The following is a 22913-nucleotide window of genomic DNA, read 5'->3' as shown; positions in this document are numbered from 1 at the left end:
GCTGAAGACAGCCCTCCCTGACGTCTCCCCAACAAACCAGAACCAGGGACTGCACCCCCCATCGCGCCAGTGAAACTCGGAAGAAAGGATGCCCACTCTCCTCCAGCCTTGCCAACTCCCATCCCATGTGGGTGAGGTTTGGGGAGCATCCGGTGGCAGGAGGGAGTAAGCATCCCTCCTGCCTCTGGATGCTCCCCGAATCTCACCCATCCCCCCCAGTACCTTTGTGTGGAGAGAGCAGGAGGGAGGCTTGCTGATCTAAAATGATAGGCCTTCCCCTCCTTGGTGCATCATGTGATGCAAGGTCCTGATTCGCTCAGGCACATAACGCTCCTCCCAAGAGGAGGGACTTTAGGCATCTGAGCCAATCAGGGTCTTAAGCTCCTTCCTCTTTATCCTGGGATATAGAGGGAGGAGCCTAAGACCCCGATTGGCTAAGACACCTAAAGCCCCTTGGGAGGGACTTTAGGTGTCTGAGCCAATCAGGGCCTTAGGCCCCTCCCCGTGCATCACATTTTGGATCAGCAAGCCTCCCTCCTGCTCTCTTCATACAAAGGTTCTGGAGGGAGTGTTCGGGGGAGCATCCGGTGGCAGGAGGGAGTGGGCACCCCTCCTGTATTTATTGGGGAAAGGTAGGGGATGGTTCAGGGGATGGCGCCTGGAGCGGGGGGGCCTCTGTTGGCAGAAGGGAGTGGGCAATCCCCTGCCAATTTTGTCTTATGTGGGGAAAGGGGGTTGGCAAGGCAGGAGGGAGTGGGCATCCCTCCTGCCAATTTGCACTGGCGTGGAGGGGGGGTTGGCAAGGCAGGAAGGAGTGGGCATACCTTCTGCCGATTTTCACTGGTGCGGGGAAGGGTCGGTTCCCAGTGCCTGTTCGTCGAGGAGACATCAGGGAGGGCTGGGTTTTTTTTTTAATGGGTCAGATATTGTGTGTGTGTAACATACACACAGCTTCTGTGGCCATTTAAAAAAAAAGGTTTCCCTGTCTCTCAGCTGTTCAGGCTTCCCCTGACGGCTTTGCGTATGTGTGAGAGTTGCTATCACAGTGATCAATCGGATGGGAGAGACGGGGATTATGACAAACCTTCTCGTGAATCATTTGCATGCAAAATTTTTAGTGCATCAATAGCTCTTTTAGAATCGGCCAAAAATTGGATCGGACCCACCCCCTGTTTAGTGCATCTAGTTCTCAGAGGTCTAACACATTAGAATTTTTAAAACATTTTATGGATGGTTTTTATAAGATTTGTAAAATATAGAAAAATCTCTTTTCTTTGCACTAAAGCATACTTTTCTTACTTGTTATAGTCCAGAACAATGGAAACTAAGTTGCTGAAGCTGAGGGCCTTTCCAAGTCGTTCCATGGACCAGACATCTATGCCACAGTCAATCATTTCTAAATTATGGAAAGGATAAATGGTGCGTCCATTCAGTTCTAGCATTAGTGCCTAAAAATGATAGAATGATAATGCAAACACAAGTTTATAAAGACAGACATGTATAGCTGGAATAATATCTTAATAGAAACATAGGAACATGATGGCAGATAAAGGCCAAAAATCCCATCCAGTTTGCCCATCCGCAGTAACCATTATCTCTTCCTCTCTCTAAGAGATCCCACGTGACTATCCCAGGCTTTCTTGAATTGAGTCCCTGTCTCCACTACCTCTTCCACACATCTACCATTCTTTTTGTAAAAAAGTATTTCTTTAGATTATTCCTGAGCCTATCACCTATTAACTTCATCCTATTCCCTCTCATTCCAGATCTTCCTTTCAAATGAGTCTCGACTCATGCACAGGAATCACGTAGGATTTAAACATCTCTATCATATCTCCCCTCTCCCAACTTTCCTCCAAAGTATACAGATTGAGATCTTTAATCTGTCCTCCATATGCCGGCCTTATGACGAAGAACACACACCATTATAGTAGCCTTCCTCTGGACCAACTCTATCCTTTTTATATCTTTTTGAAGATGCGGCATCCTGAATTGTACAGAATTCTAAATGAGGTCTCACCAGAGTCTTATACAGGGGCATCAATACCTCATTTTTCCTACTGGCCATACCTCTCCCTATGCACCCTAGCATCCCTCCAGCTTTCGCCGTCAACTTTTCAACCTGTTTGGCCACCTTAAGATCATCACATACAATCACACCCAAATCCTGCGCTTCTGATAATCACTCTGGAGATTTCAACCTGTTTTGAAGCAGTGCTAGAGCTCTATGCTTCTTTAACAGCTCTATATCTTTTTTAATTAATTTTTGGAGAACTTGTATAGAAGGATCTGGAGGACCTAACAAAACTACTGAGAATCCCTTTTAATAAAGGGGTAAAAGGTCATGGACTTAATTTACCATCTTTCTGTGGGTACAATCAAAGCGCTTTACATATACTATATGCAGGTACTTTTTTGTCTCTTCCTAGTGGGCTCACAATCTAAGTTCTGTATCTGGGCAATGGTGGGTTAAGTGACTTGCTCAGGATCACAAGGAACAGCAGTGGGAATTGAACCCAGTTCCCAGGTTCTTGGCCCACTAAACTAACCCGGGACTTCACCTACGAAGAAGTTACTCCTCTTGTGGAATGGGGTTTCAATGCAATCGGAGGTTGTTTACCACAGCCAATGTATGTTGATATAATGGCCATGCAGATCCACCTGGAGATAGTAGCCTTAGAGGCTGCCCTTTTCAGGTGGCTCGGATTTGTCAAAACAAAGAGATGATCTGACAGACGAAATTCGTTTGTCACCTCTAAGTATCAAAGAGGAACTCTCTGAATGTCCAGTAATGCTAGAACCTTGTTTGTTTTTGTCGGAAGCCTGAACGTCTGATTAACATGAAATGCCAAAACTACTTTGAGGATGGAACTGTGCGGAGAGACACTACAGTTTCCTTAAATCTCAGGAAAGGCTCTCTACACAAGAGCGCCTGAAGCTCCGATACTCTTCTGGCCACCATAAAAACTGTCTTGACGGTAAGATCCATCAGAGACACCTATTGTAAGGGTTCATTCAGGGCTTTGATCAGGGCCGCAATATGATATTCAGATGCCATGTAGGAAAAGGCTATTGTATGGGAGGGTGTGCCACATCCAGATGTGAGGTTAGAGAAATCCTCTCCACTTGATGCCTAAAGCACGAAAGATATGCGACCTGTACCCAGAGGGACCAGATCGCTAAGCCTTTATAGAGACAATCCTGAAGAAACGCCAGGACTACTGACAGTGGAGCTCTAAGAGGCTCAATGTCTTGTCCTTCACACTAGCACTGAAATGTCTTCCAAGCTTACACATGTGCTGCTACTGTTGCTGATCTCAGGAGTGTAGCTATGACATTCTCTGCATAGCCTTTCCTTTCTAGGGCTGTGCGCTCAAGAGCCATGCTCTAAGTTTAAAGCATTCAGGACCCTCCAGAGCAATTGATCCTGGGACAGAAGAGTTGCATGAGGCCATAGCTTGAGACACTTGTCTTGCTATAGTCTGACTAGATCCGCATACCAGGGGCGAAGGGGCCAGTCTGGTGCCACGAGAACTATGCATCCTCAGTGGTTCACAATTCTCCGAATGACCTTGCCTATCATTGGCCATGGAGGGAACACTTACAAAAGCTCCTTGGTGGGCCATGGTTGTACCTCAAGTCACTTTATTGGCTTCCCATCTGTTTCGAATATAGTTCAAACTCCTGTTACCTGACTTACAAGTGCATTCACTCTATAGCCCCTCAATATCTCTCCTCATTTATCTCCCCCTGTGAATTCTGTTCATCAGATAAGTCCCTCTTATCTGTACCTTTCTCCTCCACCACCAATTCCAGATGCGGTATATAAACTTAAGGTTTAGTTTAGTTCTTTCTTGCTGCACCGTATGTCTGGAACAGGCTGCCATAGTCAATACGTCATGCTCCATCTTTAGCAGTATTCAAATCCAAGCTAAAAGACCACTTTTTTGAAACTGCTTTCAACTCTTAATTCCCAGTCACCATCAGATACCTCTATTATATGCAAATCTGCCTCATGCATATTCATGAAAGATATCTTGAAAACCCAACTGGCTGGGGTCCCCCAGGACAGGTTTAAGAACCACTGGTTTAATCTACAGCATTCTTTAGATGGAGATTGATACTTTACTGAATACCCAAAACATGTCATATAGAGCACAGTTCTTCAACCGCCGGTCCGCGGACCGGTATCGGTCCGCAGGAAATTTTTGCCGGTCCACATAGGACCGGCAAGATTGACTCATTTGAACTTCCTGCCGGTCCGCGCAGGACCGGCAAGATCAGCATCGGAAGCGTGCGCTGGGCCGGAGAGATCTTGGGGAGCCTCCGACAGTGGCTTTCTCCCCTCTCTGCAGCTCTTCTTTACTTCCCAGCGCAGCGATTCACGAAGGCAGCCTCGGGGCTTTTGCTGAGTCGCGGCTGCCTCTGATGATGCAACTTCCTCTTTCCTCAGAGGCGGCGCGACACAACAAAGGACCCGAGGCTGCCTTCGTGAATCGCTGCGCTGGGAAGTAAGAAGAGCTGCTGGGAGGGGAGAAAACCACTATCAGTCTGGGAAGCTGCTGGGCAGGGGAAAAAAGGGGACAGCTGCTACTGGAGAGGGAGAAGGAGAAGGAGAGATGCATCTGGGGAGGGGAGGAGGGAAAGGAATCTGGGAAGCTGCTGGGCCAGGAAAAAAAAGGGACAGCTGCTACTGGAGAGGGAGAAGAAGGAGAGATGCTTCTGGGAGGGGAGGAGGGAAAGGAATCTGGGAAGCTGCTGGGCCAGGAAAAAAAAGGGACAGCTGCTACTGGAGAGGGAGAAGGAGAAAGGAGAGATGCATCTGGGAGGGGAGGAGGGAAAGGAATCTGGGAAGCTGCTGGGGCCAGGAAAAAAAAAGGACAGCTGCTACTGGAGAGGGAGAAGAAGGAGAGATGCTTCTGGGAGGGGAGGAGGGAAAGGAATCTGGGAAGCTGCTGGGCAAGAATAAAAAAAGGGACAGCTGCTACTGGACAGGGAGAAGAAGAAGGAGAGATGCTTCTGGGAGGGGAGGAGGGAAAGGAATCTGGGAAGCTGCTGGGCCAGGAAAAAAAGGGACAGCTGCTACTGGAGAGGGAGAAGGAAAAGGAGAGATGCATCTGGGAGGGGAGGAGGGAAAGGAATCTGGGAAGCTGCTGGGCCAGGAAAAAAAAGGACAGCTGCTACTGGAGAGGGAGAAGAAGGAGAGATGCTTCTGGGAGGGGAGGAGGGAAAGGAATCTGGGAAGCTGCTGGGCAAGATAAAAAAAGGGACAGCTGCTACTGGAGAGGGAGAAGAAGGAGAGATGCTTCTGGGAGGGGAGGAGGGAAAAGGAATCTGGGAAGCTGCTGGGCAAGATAAAAAAAGGGACAGCTGCTACTGGACAGGGAGAAGAAGAAGGAGAGATGCTTCTGGGAGGGGAGGAGGGAAAGGAATCTGGGAAGCTGCTGAGCAAGGAAAAAAAGGGACAGCTGCTACTGGATAGGGAGAAGAAGGAGAGATGCTTCTGGGAGGGGAGGAGGGAAAGGAATCTGGGAAGCTGCTGGGCCAGGAAAAAAAAGGACAGCTGCTACTGGAGAGGGAGAAGAAGGAGAGATGCTTCTGGGAGGGGAGGAGGGAAAGGAATCTGGGAAGCTGCTGGGCAAGATAAAAAAAGGGACAGCTGCTACTGGACAGGGAGAAGAAGAAGGAGAGATGCTTCTGGGAGGGGAGGAGGGAAAGGAATCTGGGAAGCTGCTGGGCAAGGAAAAAAAGGGACAGCTGCTACTGGATAGGGAGAAGAAGGAGAGATGCTTCTGGGAGGGGAGGAGGGAAAGGAATCTGGGAAGCTGCTGGGCAAGATAAAAAAAGGGAGAGCTGCTACTGGACAGGGAGAAGAAGAAGGAGAGATGCTTCTGGGAGGGGAGGAGGGAAAGGAATCTGGGAAGCTGCTGGGCAAGATAAAAAAAGGGACAGCTGCTACTGGACAGGGAGAAGAAGAAGGAGAGATGCTTCTGGGAGGGGAGGAGGGAAAGGAATCTGGGAAGCTGCTGGGCAAGGAAAAAAAGGGACAGCTGCTACTGGATAGGGAGAAGAAGGAGAGATGCTTCTGGGAGGGGAGGAGGGAAAGGAATCTGGGAAGCTGCTGGGCAAGATAAAAAAAAGGGACAGCTGCTACTGGACAGGGAGAAGAAGAAGGAGAGATGCTTCTGGGAGGGGAGGAGGGAAAGGAATCTGGGAAGCTGCTGGGCAAGATAAAAAAAGGGACAGCTGCTACTGGACAGGGAGAAGAAGAAGGAGAGATGCTTCTGGGAGGGGAGGAGGGAAAGGAATCTGGGAAGCTGCTGGGCAAGGAAAAAAAGGGACAGCTGCTACTGGATAGGGAGAAGAAGGAGAGATGCTTCTGGGAGGGGAGGAGGGAAAGGAATCTGGGAAGCTGCTGGGCAAGATAAAAAAAGGGACAGCTGCTACTGGACAGGGAGAAGAAGAAGGAGAGATGCTTCTGGGAGGGGAGGAGGGAAAGGAATCTGGGAAGCTGCTGGGCAAGGAAAAAAAGGGACAGCTGCTACTGGATAGGGAGAAGAAGGAGAGATGCTTCTGGGAGGGGAGGAGGGAAAGGAATCTGGGAAGCTGCTGGGCAAGATAAAAAAAGGGACAGCTGCTACTGGAGAGGGAGAAGAAGGAGAGATGCTTCTGGGAGGGGAGGAGGGAAAGGAATCTGGGAAGCTGCTGGGCAAGGAAAAAAAAGGGACAGCTGCTACTGGAGAGGGAGACGGAGAGATGATGCTGGGACGGGAGGAAGGGAAGAGAGTTACTGCTGGACAGGAGGAGGAGGGAAGGGAGAATGAAAAAAGGAAGGAAACAGCTGGCAGAGAGATTAGAGGAGGGGAAGGGGAGACACAGGCATGAGAAAGTAGAGAGATTGATGATAGGAAGGGGTCAGCAGAAAAATAAGCAGAGGGACAACGATGATAGATCTGGTGTAGGAGAGATAAAAATGAAGAGAGCAGTGAAGCTGGAATGAATCATGTAAATAGGAGAGAGGGGCACAAGCTGGATGGAAAGGGGAGAGGGACATAGAAAGAAGACAGATACCATATGGAAGGGGGGAGAGGACAGATAGTGGATGGAAGGGGCAGATGCTGGATTGAAGAGACAGAGAGGGCATACGCTGGAAGGAAGAGAGTGAAAAAAAGATTGAAAGCAGAAACCAGAGACGACAAAAGGTAGAAAAAAATAATTTTATTTCTATTTTGTGATTAGAATATATCAGATTTGAAATATATATCCTGCTAGAGCTGGTGTTAGACATAACTGGGGACAGCAAAACCCAGGCAGTGCTTCTTTAGCTTTCAGCTGGCTTAGGGCGCTCTCTGACCAGGGGGCAGTTGCCCTAGTTGCACTCCCCTAAAACTATTCCTGTCATGTGTTACTTCAGTATTCTGTTAGCATGATATTTCTGTGTAGCATTCTGTAATAATTTGGCTTGTTCAGTTTTCTTGATAGTAGAGGGGATATATGTGAAGGGGAGGGGAGACAGGGGTTTTGTTGATCCTTGCTCTGAATTATTTGTATTTATAAAATGACAATTCTACAGAATATTGTTTCTTTTTATACTTTAATAAAATACATTCAATATAAAATCATAACTGAGGCTTGTGTGGATGGGATCAGATGATTTGTGGGGACCGAGCTCACGGAGATGGGGTGGAAACGGGATTTTTAAATTTTAGTCCTAGTAGTTTGCCGGTCCACAAAATAATTATTTTTTTTCTGCCGGTCCACGGGTGTAAAAAGGTTGAAGAACACTGATATAGAGCATCTGCTACATAATCCACCCTTGCAAGGATCACCTTCCTCTGCACAGGGGGTCTGGCACAGCATCTTATGGCAAGCACGTGTCACAAAGGGCACTGAAGTTGCTGCTTTGAGACCCAAACCAAGGCCTCAAACTGTCTTTTGAGAACAAGATCCACTTTCTGATCCTGTGCATCCTTCAAAATCATTCTTCCTTCATTAGGGAGTTAAATACACTTTATAATTTGAGCAACCAGGGAATCCACCTTGAGCATAGAGAAGAGCTGCTGAAACTCCAGTGCCATGGGATACAATTTAGACATGGCCTGGGCCCTCCAGAGAGTCTCAATGCTCTGTGAGCATTGAAGTGATTTCTGGATGTGCTGGAAAAATGCAGACTGTGACTTGGAACTGGTCAGCAGGGAATGCTGCGAGGTAGATGTTTGCTGGGGATATAATTTCAATTCCTGCAGGAACACTGTAATGACCTCCAGCAGATCTGTGGGCATAAAAAGCCTACATACAGTCAGGTCCTCTCTCTGGTCAAGGGCTACCACAGGCTCTTGGCTGGCGGCACCTGACAGGGACGCAGAATCCTTCAAACTGGAGGACTCAGTGTGTGACATCAAAGGCATGGAAACAGACCCTAAACCCTCCCATTCCTTCTCTGACTTGATATCTGGGTCCAGAGAAGCCACTCTCCCCAGAAGAACCGGCTCCTGGGGCTTGCAACCCCCCCCCCCCCCCCCCCCCGCTTGGCACTATGCTAGCCTGTTTACTCTTCAGATAAGCTTCAAACAGTAATTCACAAAATCAGAATCAAAACCATGTACTGGATCTCCAGTAGATCTTTGCAGGACCATATCCAGGTCTCTCATTAGTTCAGCGGGGTCTGTATGTCTGTGTTTTGCCAAGGACACCGCATTGGCTTTTGTGGGGTCTAGGAGGGATTTGGACCACAACAGCCGAGCATCCTGTAACTCCAAACTCTTAGAGAGATCCGAGGGGCTAAGCCCATTGCTCATGCTCCCCTCATGTTTGAGACAGTTGGAGGCTTTTAAAGTAAAATCAAGAAATCCAAATTGCCGCCGTGGCTTTGATTTTCCAAAAAAAGAATAAGAAAAAAAAAAAATCAAAGGTCCGCAGCAGCAGCAGCAAGCAAAGCCTGGCAAGCCTGCCAAGGCCCAATGCGGTCCCACAGAAGCCTCCCTTGTGGCTCAGCCCCAGAAAATTCAGGAAACAAAAAAACCTCCCAAAACAGAAAAACTATGGAAAAGAAAGAGAAGATTAATAGAATTAGGAGGAAAATACAGGTCCCCAAAGGGCAACTCGCGTCGCTGAACATCAGGAACCAGGCCAAGGCTAGTCGAGGCAGCGCCAGCAAGGTAGCTCTCAAAGGGGGTAAACACCCCACTCAGCCCAGCGAGGAGACCCGGGAGCATCACCAGCAGCAGAAAGAAACAACCAGCATCCAGTCTGCTCCCCAAAAGTCAAATGTCCAGTCGGCTGGGATCTCCCTGCAGTTACCCAGGCAGGCCTTCCAAGAAGGTGCAGACCTCCGCTGGGGTGGTAAAGTAGAGCGCCCAGTTCTCGTGATGTACTCAAATCTTTGCAGGGTACTGCAAAACAAACCGGATCTGGTGCTGGTATAATTGAGTGCAATAGGGCGCCATTGCACGATGCTGTTCCGAAACCCAAACAGAGTAGTCCTGGAACACCAGGAGTCGCTGGCCCTCATATGAGATAGTCCCTTTAGCTTTGTAGCGGGTTAACAGCTGATGTTTTTCAGCATAGCTGAGTATGCGGGCAATGACTGGTCTCGGTCGTCAGTCCCCTTTGTGCACCCGTTCGACCAACAAGGGAGCTCCGCCAGTGTCCATTCCCAATTCCTTAGGAAGCCAGGTGGAGACAAACACCCTCAAATCGGCCTCAGTAAGAGATTCAGACAGCCCAATCAGCCCAATGTTGTTGCGACGGCTGCGGTTTTCTAAGTCCTCAGTCCTGTCTTCCAGCCGCCGATATTTCTCCTCCAGAGGCTGGACACCAGCTTTCAATGCCCCAGTGCGATCTTCCTGAGCAGATACTCGCTCCTCCACCTGTTGAAGCTGAGTAGCCTGCTATTCCAAGGTGTCGTTTATGCCATCTACGGTAGACTGGTAAGTTTGTCATCAAGGAAAGCGGTAAGATGTTTCTTTAACTCCTTTATCACCTCAGCCTGTAGCGTAATCGTCGGGCTAGAGAGCATGCGGGCAGGAAGTATCTGATCCACCATCTTTTCAGGGGTAGAAAGGCTTCTCGGGATCTTAGAAAGCTTAGAAGTTCGAGCCGGCATACTGCGGGAATCAACCCAAAAAGGTATGAGCCTGTAGCCCACCAAACACCCCAGCAGAGGATGTGAATTTCAAGCACTCAAAACAAATGCAGGACTGGTAAGATGCTGATAAGTTAGCACCGGGGTCAGGAGAGGTGTCCAAGCACATCTGCCTAGGTTGAGTGCATTACATGACTCCCCGTGGCTTTAATTTTGGCACCAACAATGACCCAGGGAAGCAAAACTAAAAGTTAAAAAAAAAAAAAAAATGCCAGAAGGGGTTTTTGGAGGTGGGTAAACCTCAGGGAAGTTCCTAAAACAAAAGAAACCCTCAAATTCAGACACCCCCCCACCCCCGAGTTTCCCCATAGTAACAAATAGAGTCTACTCACAGACTGGAGAGGTGCCTGCCTGCATCAGCTCTCACACACAGCAACTGGTTTTAGAGAAGTTTCTCTGCCTCCTCCAAGCCTGCAGTGTCTCAGGGGCTTGTTTCTTCAGGCTGTCTTTTAATCAGGCTTACAGAGCCCGACACCCTAGAGACCTCACTAGCTCTTTGTATGTTCAGTCAGCCTGCGCTCAAATACCTGATGAACAGGGCAAGCTAAGCTGTCCAGGGACCAGACCCTGAGCTGCCCATGATGTTAGTGCAGGCTGGCTAGGTAGGTTCCTTAGATGAAGGGTTGCCCCCTCCCAGCTGCAGATCTCTGAAGCCAGAATCTACAACTGAGGCAGAGCTGCTCCCCCCAAAATTGGGAACCTCTATGGCACCAGCAAGCCTCAAAATCGAAACAAAAATACAAAAGAAAAAGAAAAGAAATAAAAGCAGAGCAAAACATTACTGGGGCAGACTGAAGGTCCATCAAGCCCAGTATCCTGTTTCCAACAGTGGACAACCCAGGTCACAGGTACCAGACAAGATCCCAAGGAGTAAAACAGATTTTATGCTGCTTATCCAAGAAATAAGCAGTGGATTTCCCCAAGCCATCTCAATAATGATCTATGGACTTCTCTTTTAGGAAATTATCCAAACCTTTTTTAAAGTCACCTTGTCAACTCACTTGGAGAAGGAAAAACTGAGGAGGAGGGGCTTTGCCCAGGAAAAGGAGGCAGAGTGAAGAAAGCTTTGTATGCATTCTCTAATTACTCACGAGTATGGGATATAAACTCTACTTTCCAGACTACTATGCCCTTTGCACTAGAAAGGGAATCAGGCTGAAACATGTTGGGCTGTGAATAAAGTTATATGCACCCGCTGGTTCAGATTTCTGTTGCTGTTTTTAGGACTTTTTTTTTGTATTTGGACTTATCTTTCCTTTTTTCATAGTAACAACTACTTTTATGATGCTGTGAATAAACTGCTGAAATGGATTCTGGGTATGCTATTGTGCTGGGAAAGTTCAGCTCGCTGGTAGAGCTGCTGCCTCTGCAACCAGAGGTTGTGAGATCAAATCTCAGTGCTGTTCCTTGTGACCCTGGGCAAGTCACTTAATCCTTCAGTGCCCACTGCTTTGAATGTCAGCTTTAAATGCCAAAGTCACAAAATGGCGGTATACAAGTCCCCATCCCCTTTCATAATATTTTAGCATTTTGCTCTATCTAATGTATCATTCAAGTGTGTAATTACTATTATTTTCTACCAATCTACCTAAGGTCAGTACTACTACAGTTAGTCAGAAGTCCCTAAAGCATCAGCTGCCTGCCTCGTGTCTTCAGGAGAGTTCCTTACCTCGGAAATCACAGAATCTTTTCACTTACAAGACTCACGATGTCTAGATTGCTCAGCAAGATTCCCCAGATACAGAGTTCCTTTCCCAACATGTAACGCAGGTTTCGAATTGTTGTTACCAATGGTTTGAACAAAACAGGTGGGTGACCTTCAGGGATTGTCTCGTGGCTAGAAAGCACAAACTAAGAAAAAGATGAACCACAATGCAGTCTTACGGTAATGGAGCAATTTTAGCATAATTGTAGCTGATGCAGTTTGCTCATTGCAGCAACACTGGCCTTAACATTAGCAAAACAAACCAATCAGCCTATTCTAGTCCTGTCCACACTGCAAGGATATATCTCATTTGTAAGCTCTCTCTCCATATTCAAAGAACCTTTTATCATCAGCCTAATTTGTTCTCCACCATCTTAAAGAGCTGAGCATACAAGATACAATACAATACAATTTTTATTTGTATACTGCTAATACCTTTTCAAAGTTCACAGTAGAGAATGACACAGGGAAAAAATCTGTCCCCGCCACCACCCCGTCCCCGGCCCACCATCCTCTGCACCGCCCTGTCACCGCCGTTCCCTTCACCGCCCCGTCACCGTCACCGCCATCCCTTTCACCGCCCCGTCACCGCCACTGCCATCCCATTCACCGCCCCGTCACCGTCCCCGCTGCATCCATATAAGCCTTAGTACTGTAATATTTAGCTTATTCCTTTCTTATAAATCAAAGTTCCTGCTGCTGAACTAGAGAAAGAGATGTTCAGCTGGCAGGGCTTTGTTTATAAATTTTTATCAACACAACTAATATACTACTTTATCCTAAAGCAAAAAATAAATAAATAGAATTTTTTTTCTACCTTTGTTGTCTGGTTTCTGCTTTCCACATCTTCTCATTCAATTCCTTCCATCCACTGTGTGTCTTCTCTCTGCGTCTTCCATTTGCTGTTACTGTGCCTCTCCCTTCACCCCCCCCCCCAATTGGTCTAGCACCCATCTTCTTCCCTCCGCTCCCCCATAGTCTGGCATCTGTCTTCTTCCCATTCTGTCTTCCACATTTCCCTTCAGGGTCTGTTCCTCTCCACCCTCCTTCAATGTCTGTCCTATTCCTTTCCACCACCACCCTTCCCTCCCTCCTTTACCATCTGTTCCTTTCTACCACCCTTCACCTCCTCTCGCGTGGCCTATCTATCTACCTTCCTCCCTCTTATTTTCATGTAATTTGTGCAAGCCACTGGAGCCTGCGAGCTCGGTCCCTGTCCCATCCCCACAAACCATCTCGCTCCTGTGCTCCTATTTTCCCCATTTCTTTTTTTTAAACATATGTTTATTAACAGTGAAGCAGCACATACAGTCAGGTGGCAACAACGCCAGAACCAACAAGCAAATATCACAAAAGATATAGAAACAACTGGGAAATGCAAAACAAACCAGAAATAGCAGGAATTCAGAAGGAATCCGTAAACAAGAAATACAAGGAGAATCCCCGCCTTAAGGCAGCGCTAACTTCACCTATTTTCCCATACCCCCGAAAATAACCAAGTAGACATTCCCCAAGCCCAACTCAAAATTCATGCACACCGAGCACACACAGAGCAACAGGCATACCCCCATTCTCACTCACCCCCTTCCCCACTCAAGCAAGCAAGCATCCCCCCTCCCCCCCAGTCCTAGATGGGAGAGCTGCCAAAGAATAAAGAAAAAGAAGAGAAAGGCCTTCAGAAGGAAAATGGAAGGATAAATAATAAAGAGAAGGTCACCCAGGTAATCATAGGACTCCCAAGAACCCCCAAAAGGGGTCCTTGCCTCGGGACTAGGGACCCAAAAATATCAGTCACGAGACACTGGCTCAGGAGCAGAGATCGAGTGCAACAAGCCCTCCCACAAAGCCACATAATATCCTTTATCAGAGTTAGAAGATCCCACATACCACTGACGTTCAAAAGTGGCCATGTCTCGCAATTTGGCATGCCACAACGCAATGGGAGGAGGGACCTCAGAAGTCCAGCTAGAAAGAATTGTTTTCTTAATCACTAGGAATACATTATAGAGGAAGCGCCGCTGAGGGGCAGACAAACCCTGTTCAATAAGTGGCTCCTGCAACCCAAGAAGTAAAACCCCAGAGTACCACTCCACCGACCGCTGAAGGATAGCCTCCAGCTCGGCCAGTACCTCCCTCCAGAGGGTAAGTTTAGAGCAGTCCAGAAAAGAGTGGAGGTACCTACCCGTCTGACATTTGCATTTAATACAAGAGGCATCCGTCCAGAGTCCCAAGCTGGCTCCCCGCTGTCGAGTGAGATAATATCGGTGCAAGAGCTTAAATTGAGTGTCCTGGTACTCAACAGATTTAGTAAATGCATAAAGGGTGGCAAAACACTCCTGAAATTGATGCTCATCAATAGACACACCCAGATCACCCTGCCAAACCTCTCGCACTCTGGAGATACCATCAGTGGGACTTGAGAGCTTCAAAAGTTTATACCAGTGTGAAAGCTTGTTCATAGAGTCCGGGGTGGAGAGAAATTGAGTGTTGAGCCTCCCAAACGACCACGCTCCGGGACATCGGATACGTTCTGCTTCCCAGTAATGGCGGACCTGAAAATAGGAAAACAAAAAGTTGTTGGGGAGGTCCCAGGTTCGCTGAATCTGGGAAAAAGAGGGAAAAGTCTGGGGATCCAACTCAAGCAGCTGCGCCATGATCGTACAACCCCGAGACGCCCAGCCCCTAAACGCGGAAGTCCCCCAGCCCGGTTGAAAGTTGGAATTTCCTAAGAAATGCAGAAAGGGAGACACCGCGGTGCTAAGCTACTGTCGTCGCCTCCACCATCACCAGGCCTGCCGCAATGGCCACATAAATTGCATTTGAACTCTATACCGGTGGGAAGGATCGGATTGGGAGTGGAGCAGATTCACGAACTGAAAAGGATGAGACCAACCCTCCACCCATCCCGGCGGAGAATATCGTACACACCCCGAGTGCCCTTCATGTATCCAACGCATAAGCGCAGCCACATTGTAGAGACAAATGTCAGGGACGTTCAGCCCACCATCAGACTTATCCAACATCAGTTCTGCCATACTGATTCGCGGAGTTTTGGAGCGCCAGATAAACTTAGAGATAATCGACTTGAACTTAAGTTCCTCTCGGCGATGCAACCAAAGCGGGATGGTCTGCAAGGGGTATAGCAGTTTCGGAAGCATGACCATCTTGACTAGCGCTATCCTGCCCATCAGACCCAGCGGCAAATCCTTCCAACGCTGACATAGCTTGTTAATCTCCTCCAGCGGCCGCAGAACATTTTCCGCTTATATGACGGAAGGCTGTGTGCTTAGGAAGACTCCCAGATACCTCATAGGCGCCGCTTTGGGCGGAATAGCCAAGAGCGCGTGCCAGGGCTCCAGCGGGCCCCCAGACAGCAGTAAAAGTTCCGACTTAGAGCAGTTAACCTGAAGGCCAGAAAGTAACCCAAAGGCCCTCACCACCGCAAGAGCTTGATCCAGATGACTGGAAGCCTGATCTAAATACAAAAGGATATCATCCGCAAACAAGCTGATTTTACACTCGCGGCCCCCTACTCTTACCCCCCGGATATGATCACACCCTCTAATTTTGATGGCTAAGGGCTCCATGGCCAGTAAGAACAGTAAAGGGGACAGGGGGCAACCCTGCCTAGTTCCCCGCTGGAGGCCAAATTGAGCCGTCAAACAACCATTAATTAATAAACGAGCCTGCGGGTCAACATACAAGGCCTTCACCCAAGCCAGAAAGGAGTCTCTAAATCCATACCTCTCCAAAGTCCAGAAAAGATATTCCCAGGAGATGCTGTCAAACGCCTTTTCCATGTCCAATCCCGCGATGGCGGAATGGCCCCCTCGTCCCGCATGAAGTCGAATGGCTCCCAACACTTTCATCAAATTCATGGAAGCATATCGACCTGGAACAAAACCCACCTGATCATGGTGAATGAGGTCTGGCAAAACTGAATTCAGCCTGCGCGCTAAGGTAGCCGCCAACAGCTTTACGTCCTGATCTAAGAGAGAAATGGGCCGATACGAGCTCACCAATGCATGGTCCTTGCCCGGTTTCAGCAGTAAAACCACATGAGCAAGGTTATCGGGGAACACGGCCTCGCCCGCCGACACTCCATTATACAGGGCGCACAAAGGCTTAGCCACCAACTCCTGGAGAATTCTATAATATTCTGGACCTAGTCCGTCCGGGCCCGGTGCCTTCGCCAAAGTAAGGGAGCGGATACCCCGCAAAATTTCCTCCTTCGTAAGCGGAGCATTTAAGGCCTGAAGCTGCGAGGCCTCAAGCCCCGGGAGCCGGAGACCAGAGACCAGAAAAAAAGGACAGCAAAGCCTCTCTATCCAAGGGACGGGCTTCGTACAGCTTCGAGTAAAAAGAGACAAATTGTTCCTCTATCTGCTGAGCTATGGTGTATACAGTACCCCGGGCATCCTTAATGGATGTAATTACTTGCCTCTTTTTAGGTGGTCGCACCAAATTAGCTAAGAGTTTCCCCGCTTTGCTCCCCCAGTGATACAGCTGGTATCTGTGATAGTACATAGAAGTCCGCATGCGATCATTAAGCAGTTCCTCTATCTGCTCCTTCAGAGACTGAAGTTCTCGTTTGTCTGAGTCAGACATCGACTGAATATGGCGCTGCCTAAGAATATGCATTTCGCTCGTAAGTTGCAATATCTTCCCATCCCGCTCTTTCCTCTTATGGGCCGTGTATGCTATGATATGCCCTCTCATCACCGCTTTAGAGGCATACCAGTATGTACAGGGGCCCACATCATCAGTCTGATTAGTTATTTGATAATCCACCCATCGCGCTCTAAGATATTCCCGAAACGCCTTATCCGCATACAGTTGAGGAGGCAGCTTCCAGGACTTACCCCTAACCCCAGACAAAAATGAGAGGGACACCACCACAGGAGCGTGATCCGAAACGGTGCTCTCCAAGATATCAGCGCGAAGAGCCGCATTAAACAACCAGCGATCCAGAAGGAGGTAATCTAGTCGAGCATACGTGGTATGAGCATGAGAGAAGAAAGTGAAGTCCCTATCAGAGGGATGTAAGGTGCGCCAGATATCCACGATGTCCAAGTGGCTAAGTAGGAAGTTAACCCCCCGGGCGGCATGATCTCGATGCATCAGTCTGGGTGGTTTACAATCGTAGCTCGGATCAGCAGTGATATTAAAGTCCCCGCCCAAGATAAGGTGATACTCGGTATATTCTGACAGTTTAGAGAGGAGAGTAGAGAAGAAGCTGTGGGTGTATACGTTCGGAGCATAGATATTGCAGAGCATCAGCTTCTTACCCCATAGCTCCCCCAAGACCATAACAAATCTCCCCTCGCGGTCTGGAACCAGCTTGTGAAACTGAAAAGGTAACTGTTTGTTAAGGAGGATCGCGACCCCTCGCCGCCTACCCCCAAAGGAAGAGGAGTATACCTCGCCCACCCAGCTTCTACGTAATTTAGAGTGTTCCAACTGGGACATGTGAGTCTCCTGAAGGAAGGCTACATCAGCTCTCAACTTGCGTAAGGAAGCCAGTACTCTCGATCTCTTTATAGGTGACCGAAGGCCATCAACGTTAAGAGTAACCACCTTTAAATCAGCCAGTGTCAAAAGGCCAACGCTCAGAGAAATGACCAGTGTAGAATTTCAACCATCCCAGCAGGACCTCCCAGCAAAGTCCCTGGGTGGAAAGGAGAAAGGTGCTGCTCCCCCATCTAGGACCAATCACACCTGACATCCACAGCCGCACTAACAGCCACCCGTCCCATGCAAACCCAAACATACAACCCCAAAAAAACCCCCACACACTCCCTCCCCCCATCCCAAGACCATCCTCAGCGGTAGCTCCCTTCCCCAGCCCCGCACCACCCAAAGACATACCTCTCAACCCGCTCGCCAAGGAGCCCCCCCACCTCCCCTCCTCATCCATTTTAATTTAAGCAGGTGAAAAAAGAAAAAGAACTTAGCAACAATATCAATGTGCCCTACCAAACTGGAATACATAGAAATGCTAGACAGAATCCCAGGAGTCCAGCAGAGTTAGAAAGATCCTTACAGGGCCCTGGGATATAATATAAAAGAGATAGAAAAACAGTTCAAACAGTTCAAACAAGTCCCTAAAAAAGGACAAACCAGAGGCCATGGCTGGCTGGACCCCCTCGCCCACCCCCATCAGAGAGGTGGTTGCAGCAGGGCATAGCAGGGAGATGCGCGCTGTCCAGGAATCTCCGTGTTCTGCCAAGAATACACTCTGGATACCTCCCTGCTTAATGCCAGAGTTAATATGGAATGCCATAGGACATACAAGAGTCGGTCCAGACCATTTGGCCAGTCACGCCCGGAGAGAATCAGCAGCCTCAAAGTTTGTCCACAAAGCGGCGGGCCTCATCTGCATCCTGCAAGGTAAATGATTTGCCATCCCTCCAAACTCGCAGCTTAGCAGGAAAGGCAAGGGCGAATTGGATGCCTTTAGAATGTAGCACCGAGCAGAAAGGTGACATCAACTTGCGCTGCGCCGCTACTCTGATGGAGTAGTCATTGAAGAGAAGAATCTTTACTCCCTTATAATCCAGGGGTCTGGCCTTTCGATATGCCCGCAAAATGGACTCCTTCTCACGCCAGTTGACGTAGCGAGCAATGGCGGTGCGTGGTCTCCTGTTCTCCGTTTGCTGCATGGGACCAATCCTGTGGGCCCGCTCACATGCAAAGGCCATGCCAGTCTCCTGCAGCTTCAACTGCTCTGGTAGCCAGGAAGAAAAGATATTATACAGCTCCGCATCCGCGACCGCCTCTGGTAGCCCCACCAGCCGGAGATTGTTCCGACGGCTCCTGTTCTCCTGCTCGTCCAGCTGTGCTTTCAGGGCCTCCGTCTCTTTTTGCAGCGTAATCACACGGGCATCCAGGCCACTGCACACATCTTCCTGCCCAGAAATCCGCTGCTCCACGTCTGCAATCCGTCGTGCATGAGAGTCAAATTTCTCATGCATTTCCTCCACTCCCGACTGCAGCTTATTTAGACGGTCCGCCAGCGCGGCCAACACCGACCTCGTGATCTCCTGCACCCAGTCCCCTGCGGGGACTGTGAAGGTGGCGATCTCCGTCGCCATCTTGGTCGGGGTCAGAGCCGGCCTGTCTTTAGCTGTCCGAGCTGGTTTCACCGGCATGCCAATCAACAGGACCCGAAATCGTCACCGCAGCCGCAGCAGAACACACTGCTCACTCGCTCTGGGCAGGGCAGCCGCTTGTCATGGATGAAAAGCAAGATTTAATCGCTGATATAGCCGGGGATCCGAGGGAGCTCCACCAGCACGCGTCCTAACAGGCAGGCTGCATCACGTGACCCCCCTTCCCCATTTCTAATATCTCCCCTATGTATCTGCCATTGCCCCCCCCTGTGTCCATATACCATCCCCATGGCATGTCCCCTTTATGTCTCTGTCCCTATGCCCCATGCACATAATTTCCCCTCTTTCTGTTACCTTCCTGTGTCCAGATTTCCCCTATCTTCCTCTTCCATACCAGTGTGTCTCTTCTTTTCAACCCCATCTAGCTTTTTTCCCTCTTTCTTCCCCCCCCCCTGCTTCTAGCATCTGGCTACTTCTAGCATCTAGCATCTGCCTGTCCTTCCCTTTCTTTCCTGCTGTGGATTTTTCTTTCCGTTTTCATCCCCTTGGCCCAGAATCCTTTTCCCTTTCACTCCCTCCTTCCAGTTTGAGCCGGGAACATGGGCGATCGCACGGTCCTCGCAGCCCCCACCCGCCTGCCCAATCGATCATAGTGATTAGCCAGCTCTCTCCCTTCTCCTCACCTTAGTTTGCAGGCTTTCTTTTTCGGTGACCTGCACGCTTTCCCAAAGAGCCCCCACCCGCCTGCCCAATCGATCATAGTGATTAGCCAGCTCTCTCCCTTCTCCTCACCTTAGTTTGCAGGCTTTCTTTTTCGGCGACATGCACGCTTTCCCAAAGAGCCCCCACCCGCCTGCCCAATCGATCGTAGTGATTAGCCAGCTCTCTCCCTTCTCCTCACCTTAGTTTGCAGGCTTTCTTTTTCGGCGACCTGCTTGCGCGGCTGCTCAGTGTTCAATCTTCTGCTCTGCTGCAACTTACTGTTTCCGGTTGCATCAGAGCAGAAGATCGAAACTGAGCAGCAGCGGGTGCGCGGCTCTTTGATAGTGTGCGGGTCACCGAAAAAGAAAACCTACAAACTAAGGTGAGGAGAAGGGAGAGAGCTGGCTAATCACTAGGATCGATTGGGCAGGCGGGTGTGGGCTGCGGAGACCGCGCGATCCTTCATGCCTCACTGCGGGGACAAGACCATTCACCGCTCCACGGGGCGGTGAATGGCCTTGTCCTCGTCCCCGCAGCGACTGCTAGTTTTCGTTCCCCGTTTTGGCGGGTTACCCGCGGCTAAATGCGGTGGCCGCGGGTAAACCGCCACCGTGTCATTCTCTAGTTCACAGCGGTTCATAAACAATAAAACATCATGTGGAAATGTCTAACACAGGGGTTAGAGCTACAGCCTCAGCACCCTGAGGTTGTGGGTTCAGATCCCTCACTGCTCCTTGTGACCCTGGGCAAGTCATTTAATCCCCTCATTGCCCCAGGTACACTAGATAGAGTTTGAGCCCACCGGGACAGATAGGGAAATATGATAAAGTACCTGAATGTAAACCACTTAGGATATAAGTGGTATATAAATAATATTAGGTGCTTAGAAAATATCCCTAACTGTCCAAAAGGCTCACAATCTAACTAAAGAACCTATATGAATAATTGCTTACATACTAAGAGTACAAAAAAAATCAAACAAAGAGGAAACAGTTTTTTAAAAAGTGCTTAAAACTTTATTGTTCAAAAGTCTTACCTATAGCACTGCTGCTTTTTAAATGTGAAGTCAGGAAAGAGAAAGAAAAATCTGCACTCTTCTCAGTGGCAATGCTGCGACGTCAATGAGTATGTTGGATGAACATCAGATAAGCAAGACTTTACTGCAGTTACTACCAATGTTGCTGTCACACACATATCTGGCCTCCTAGGTCACACACACAGCCTGCCAGGTAGACCCAGAAAACTATTTGGGAAGCAATTCTATAAAGAGTGCAAAATGTTGGGTGCCAAATATCCGAGTGCTAAACTAATATTCTATAATGGTAAATTTGTGTTGCCAAATCTATTAAAGAACACAACATTTAAACCTACCCATTTATACCATGTCAACAACAGGTATAAATGTGCATCTTGCACACGTAACTGACAATATTTTATAAGTAACTATCCAATATCTATATATATAAAATCGGAGGTATGTATGTGTGTATGTATGTATGTGCCGCGATCACGCAAAAACGGCTTGACCGATTTGAACGAAACTTGGTATGCAGATCCCTACCTGGGGTGATATGTTCTGGGGGTCTCACGGCCCTCCTGCACACGTGGGCGGAGCTACAAACAGAACATCAGATTTCACCCATTCATGTCAATGGAAAAAATGTAAAAAGCTGCCATTCTCACAGTAATTCAAAAACGGCTTGACCGATTTGAACGAAACTTGGTATGCTGATCCCTCACTACCTGGGGTGATATGTTCTGGGGGTCTCGCGGCCCACCTGCACACGTGGGCGGAGCTACAAACATAAAATCAGATTTCACCCATTCATGTCAATGGAAAAAATGTAAAAAGCTGCCATTCTCACAGTAATTCCAACTACCTGGGGTGATATGTTCTGGGGGTCTCGCGGCCCACCTGCACACGTGGGCGGAGCTACAAACAGAACATCAGATTTCACCCATTCATGTCAATGGTAAAATTGTAAAAAGCTGCCATTCTCACAGTAATTCCAACTATAAAACACTTTCTATGACACTATAACCACTAGGGACATCGTTTCTATTCTACCACGGACACCATACATATAGAGTTTGTATGTTCTAACTGTGTTTGTAACTGTTTCCTTCATGCACCCCAGTTCATAATGTTATTACATTACATGAGTACTCACATATGCTGAACTAGGAACACAGGTTCCATTCTGAACCGGAAAAAAACTGCATGGAGTTTCTTTTCAACCTGAGTTTCCACATATTGAGTTGTTTAAATCAATACTGAAACTTTTGGATGCCACTTATTCCAACATATCTTCCTTTTCAGTTTAAGAGATTGCAAATTCCAGTGAGACTTGCATTCTCTATCACAATCAACAAATCACAGGGACAGACTATTACATACTGTGGAGTGGATTTAAGATCCCCCTTTTTTTCCCATGGACAACTCTATGTTGCTTGCTCAAGGGTGGGTTCACCCAAGAATCTATATGTTCTTGCTCCTGGAGGTGAAACTAAAAATGTTGTTTATAATCAAGTTTTGTGTTAGTTGTATTGTATTCATTTTGTCAAATATTTCACATTATAATTTGAATATTGTACTTTTTATAAAGCTGTTAAAAAATAATTTCATTCACCACTATAAAGTATCTTTATTTGAATCCATTTACAGTGTTATTGCTATAATTAAATACCCGTGCAATGCCGGGGCATCAGCTAGTAGGTTTATATAGTTCTTCCTCAATATTCGCGGGAGTTAGGGGCAGAGCCAGCCCGCGAATATTGAAAATTCGCAAATAACATTTGGGCCAGCTCTGACCCACCCCCACCTTCCCCTGGCATTCCGGACCTTACCTGATGGTCTAGTGGGCTTTCGGGGCAGGAGCGATCTTCCTACACTCCTGCCCTGTGCAGATCACTCATACAAAATGGCTGCGGGAGTTCCTGTCGTAGTCTCGAGAGACTACGGGAACTCACGATTGGGTTTGCTGATCCTAAATGAAGCAACTGATGAAGACTAGTCGCTAATGTCCATGCCGACTCTCCTGCTCTCTGCCGCCCTGAAATCCCTGAAATCTCCCTGTTCTCTGCTGTCCTGAAAACAACCATCAACATAAAAAAATAAAAAACTGTACATATATATACTCCCCCCCTTTTATATATTGTGTATAAAGCGCAATGCGAGCCCGTGGTTTTAACCCGCAGGTTTAAAGCTTGTTCTGTTCCATAGTCTGGCTGCAAAGCATGTTCTGTTCCA

The 22913-nt window shown here is 48.2% G+C and overlaps 1 protein-coding gene across 7 annotated transcripts in view; it reads right to left on the bottom strand.

Moving 5' to 3' along the window:
* RNF7 (ring finger protein 7) overlaps nucleotides 1–22913 on the bottom strand; it is a 79552-nt gene that overhangs the window by 34256 nt on the left and 22383 nt on the right. For 6 of the 7 annotated variants that reach the window (XM_033958881.1, XM_033958883.1, XM_033958885.1 and 3 more), the window contains 2 exons: nucleotides 11843–11995; nucleotides 1300–1448 (listed from right to left, as the gene is read on the bottom strand). In XM_033958881.1, the coding sequence (XP_033814772.1) occupies nucleotides 1300–1448; nucleotides 11843–11995 (302 nt within the window). Of the gene's footprint in view, nucleotides 1–1299; nucleotides 1449–11813; nucleotides 11996–22913 lie in introns of those variants that run through there. The other variant, XM_033958887.1, reaches the window with a different exon arrangement.

The sequence above is a fragment of the Geotrypetes seraphini genome, chromosome 9 (assembly GCF_902459505.1).
Source record: "Geotrypetes seraphini chromosome 9, aGeoSer1.1, whole genome shotgun sequence".
NCBI classification, from domain to species: domain Eukaryota; kingdom Metazoa; phylum Chordata; class Amphibia; order Gymnophiona; family Dermophiidae; genus Geotrypetes; species Geotrypetes seraphini.
This window is presented reverse-complemented; position numbering and strand designations above follow the sequence as displayed.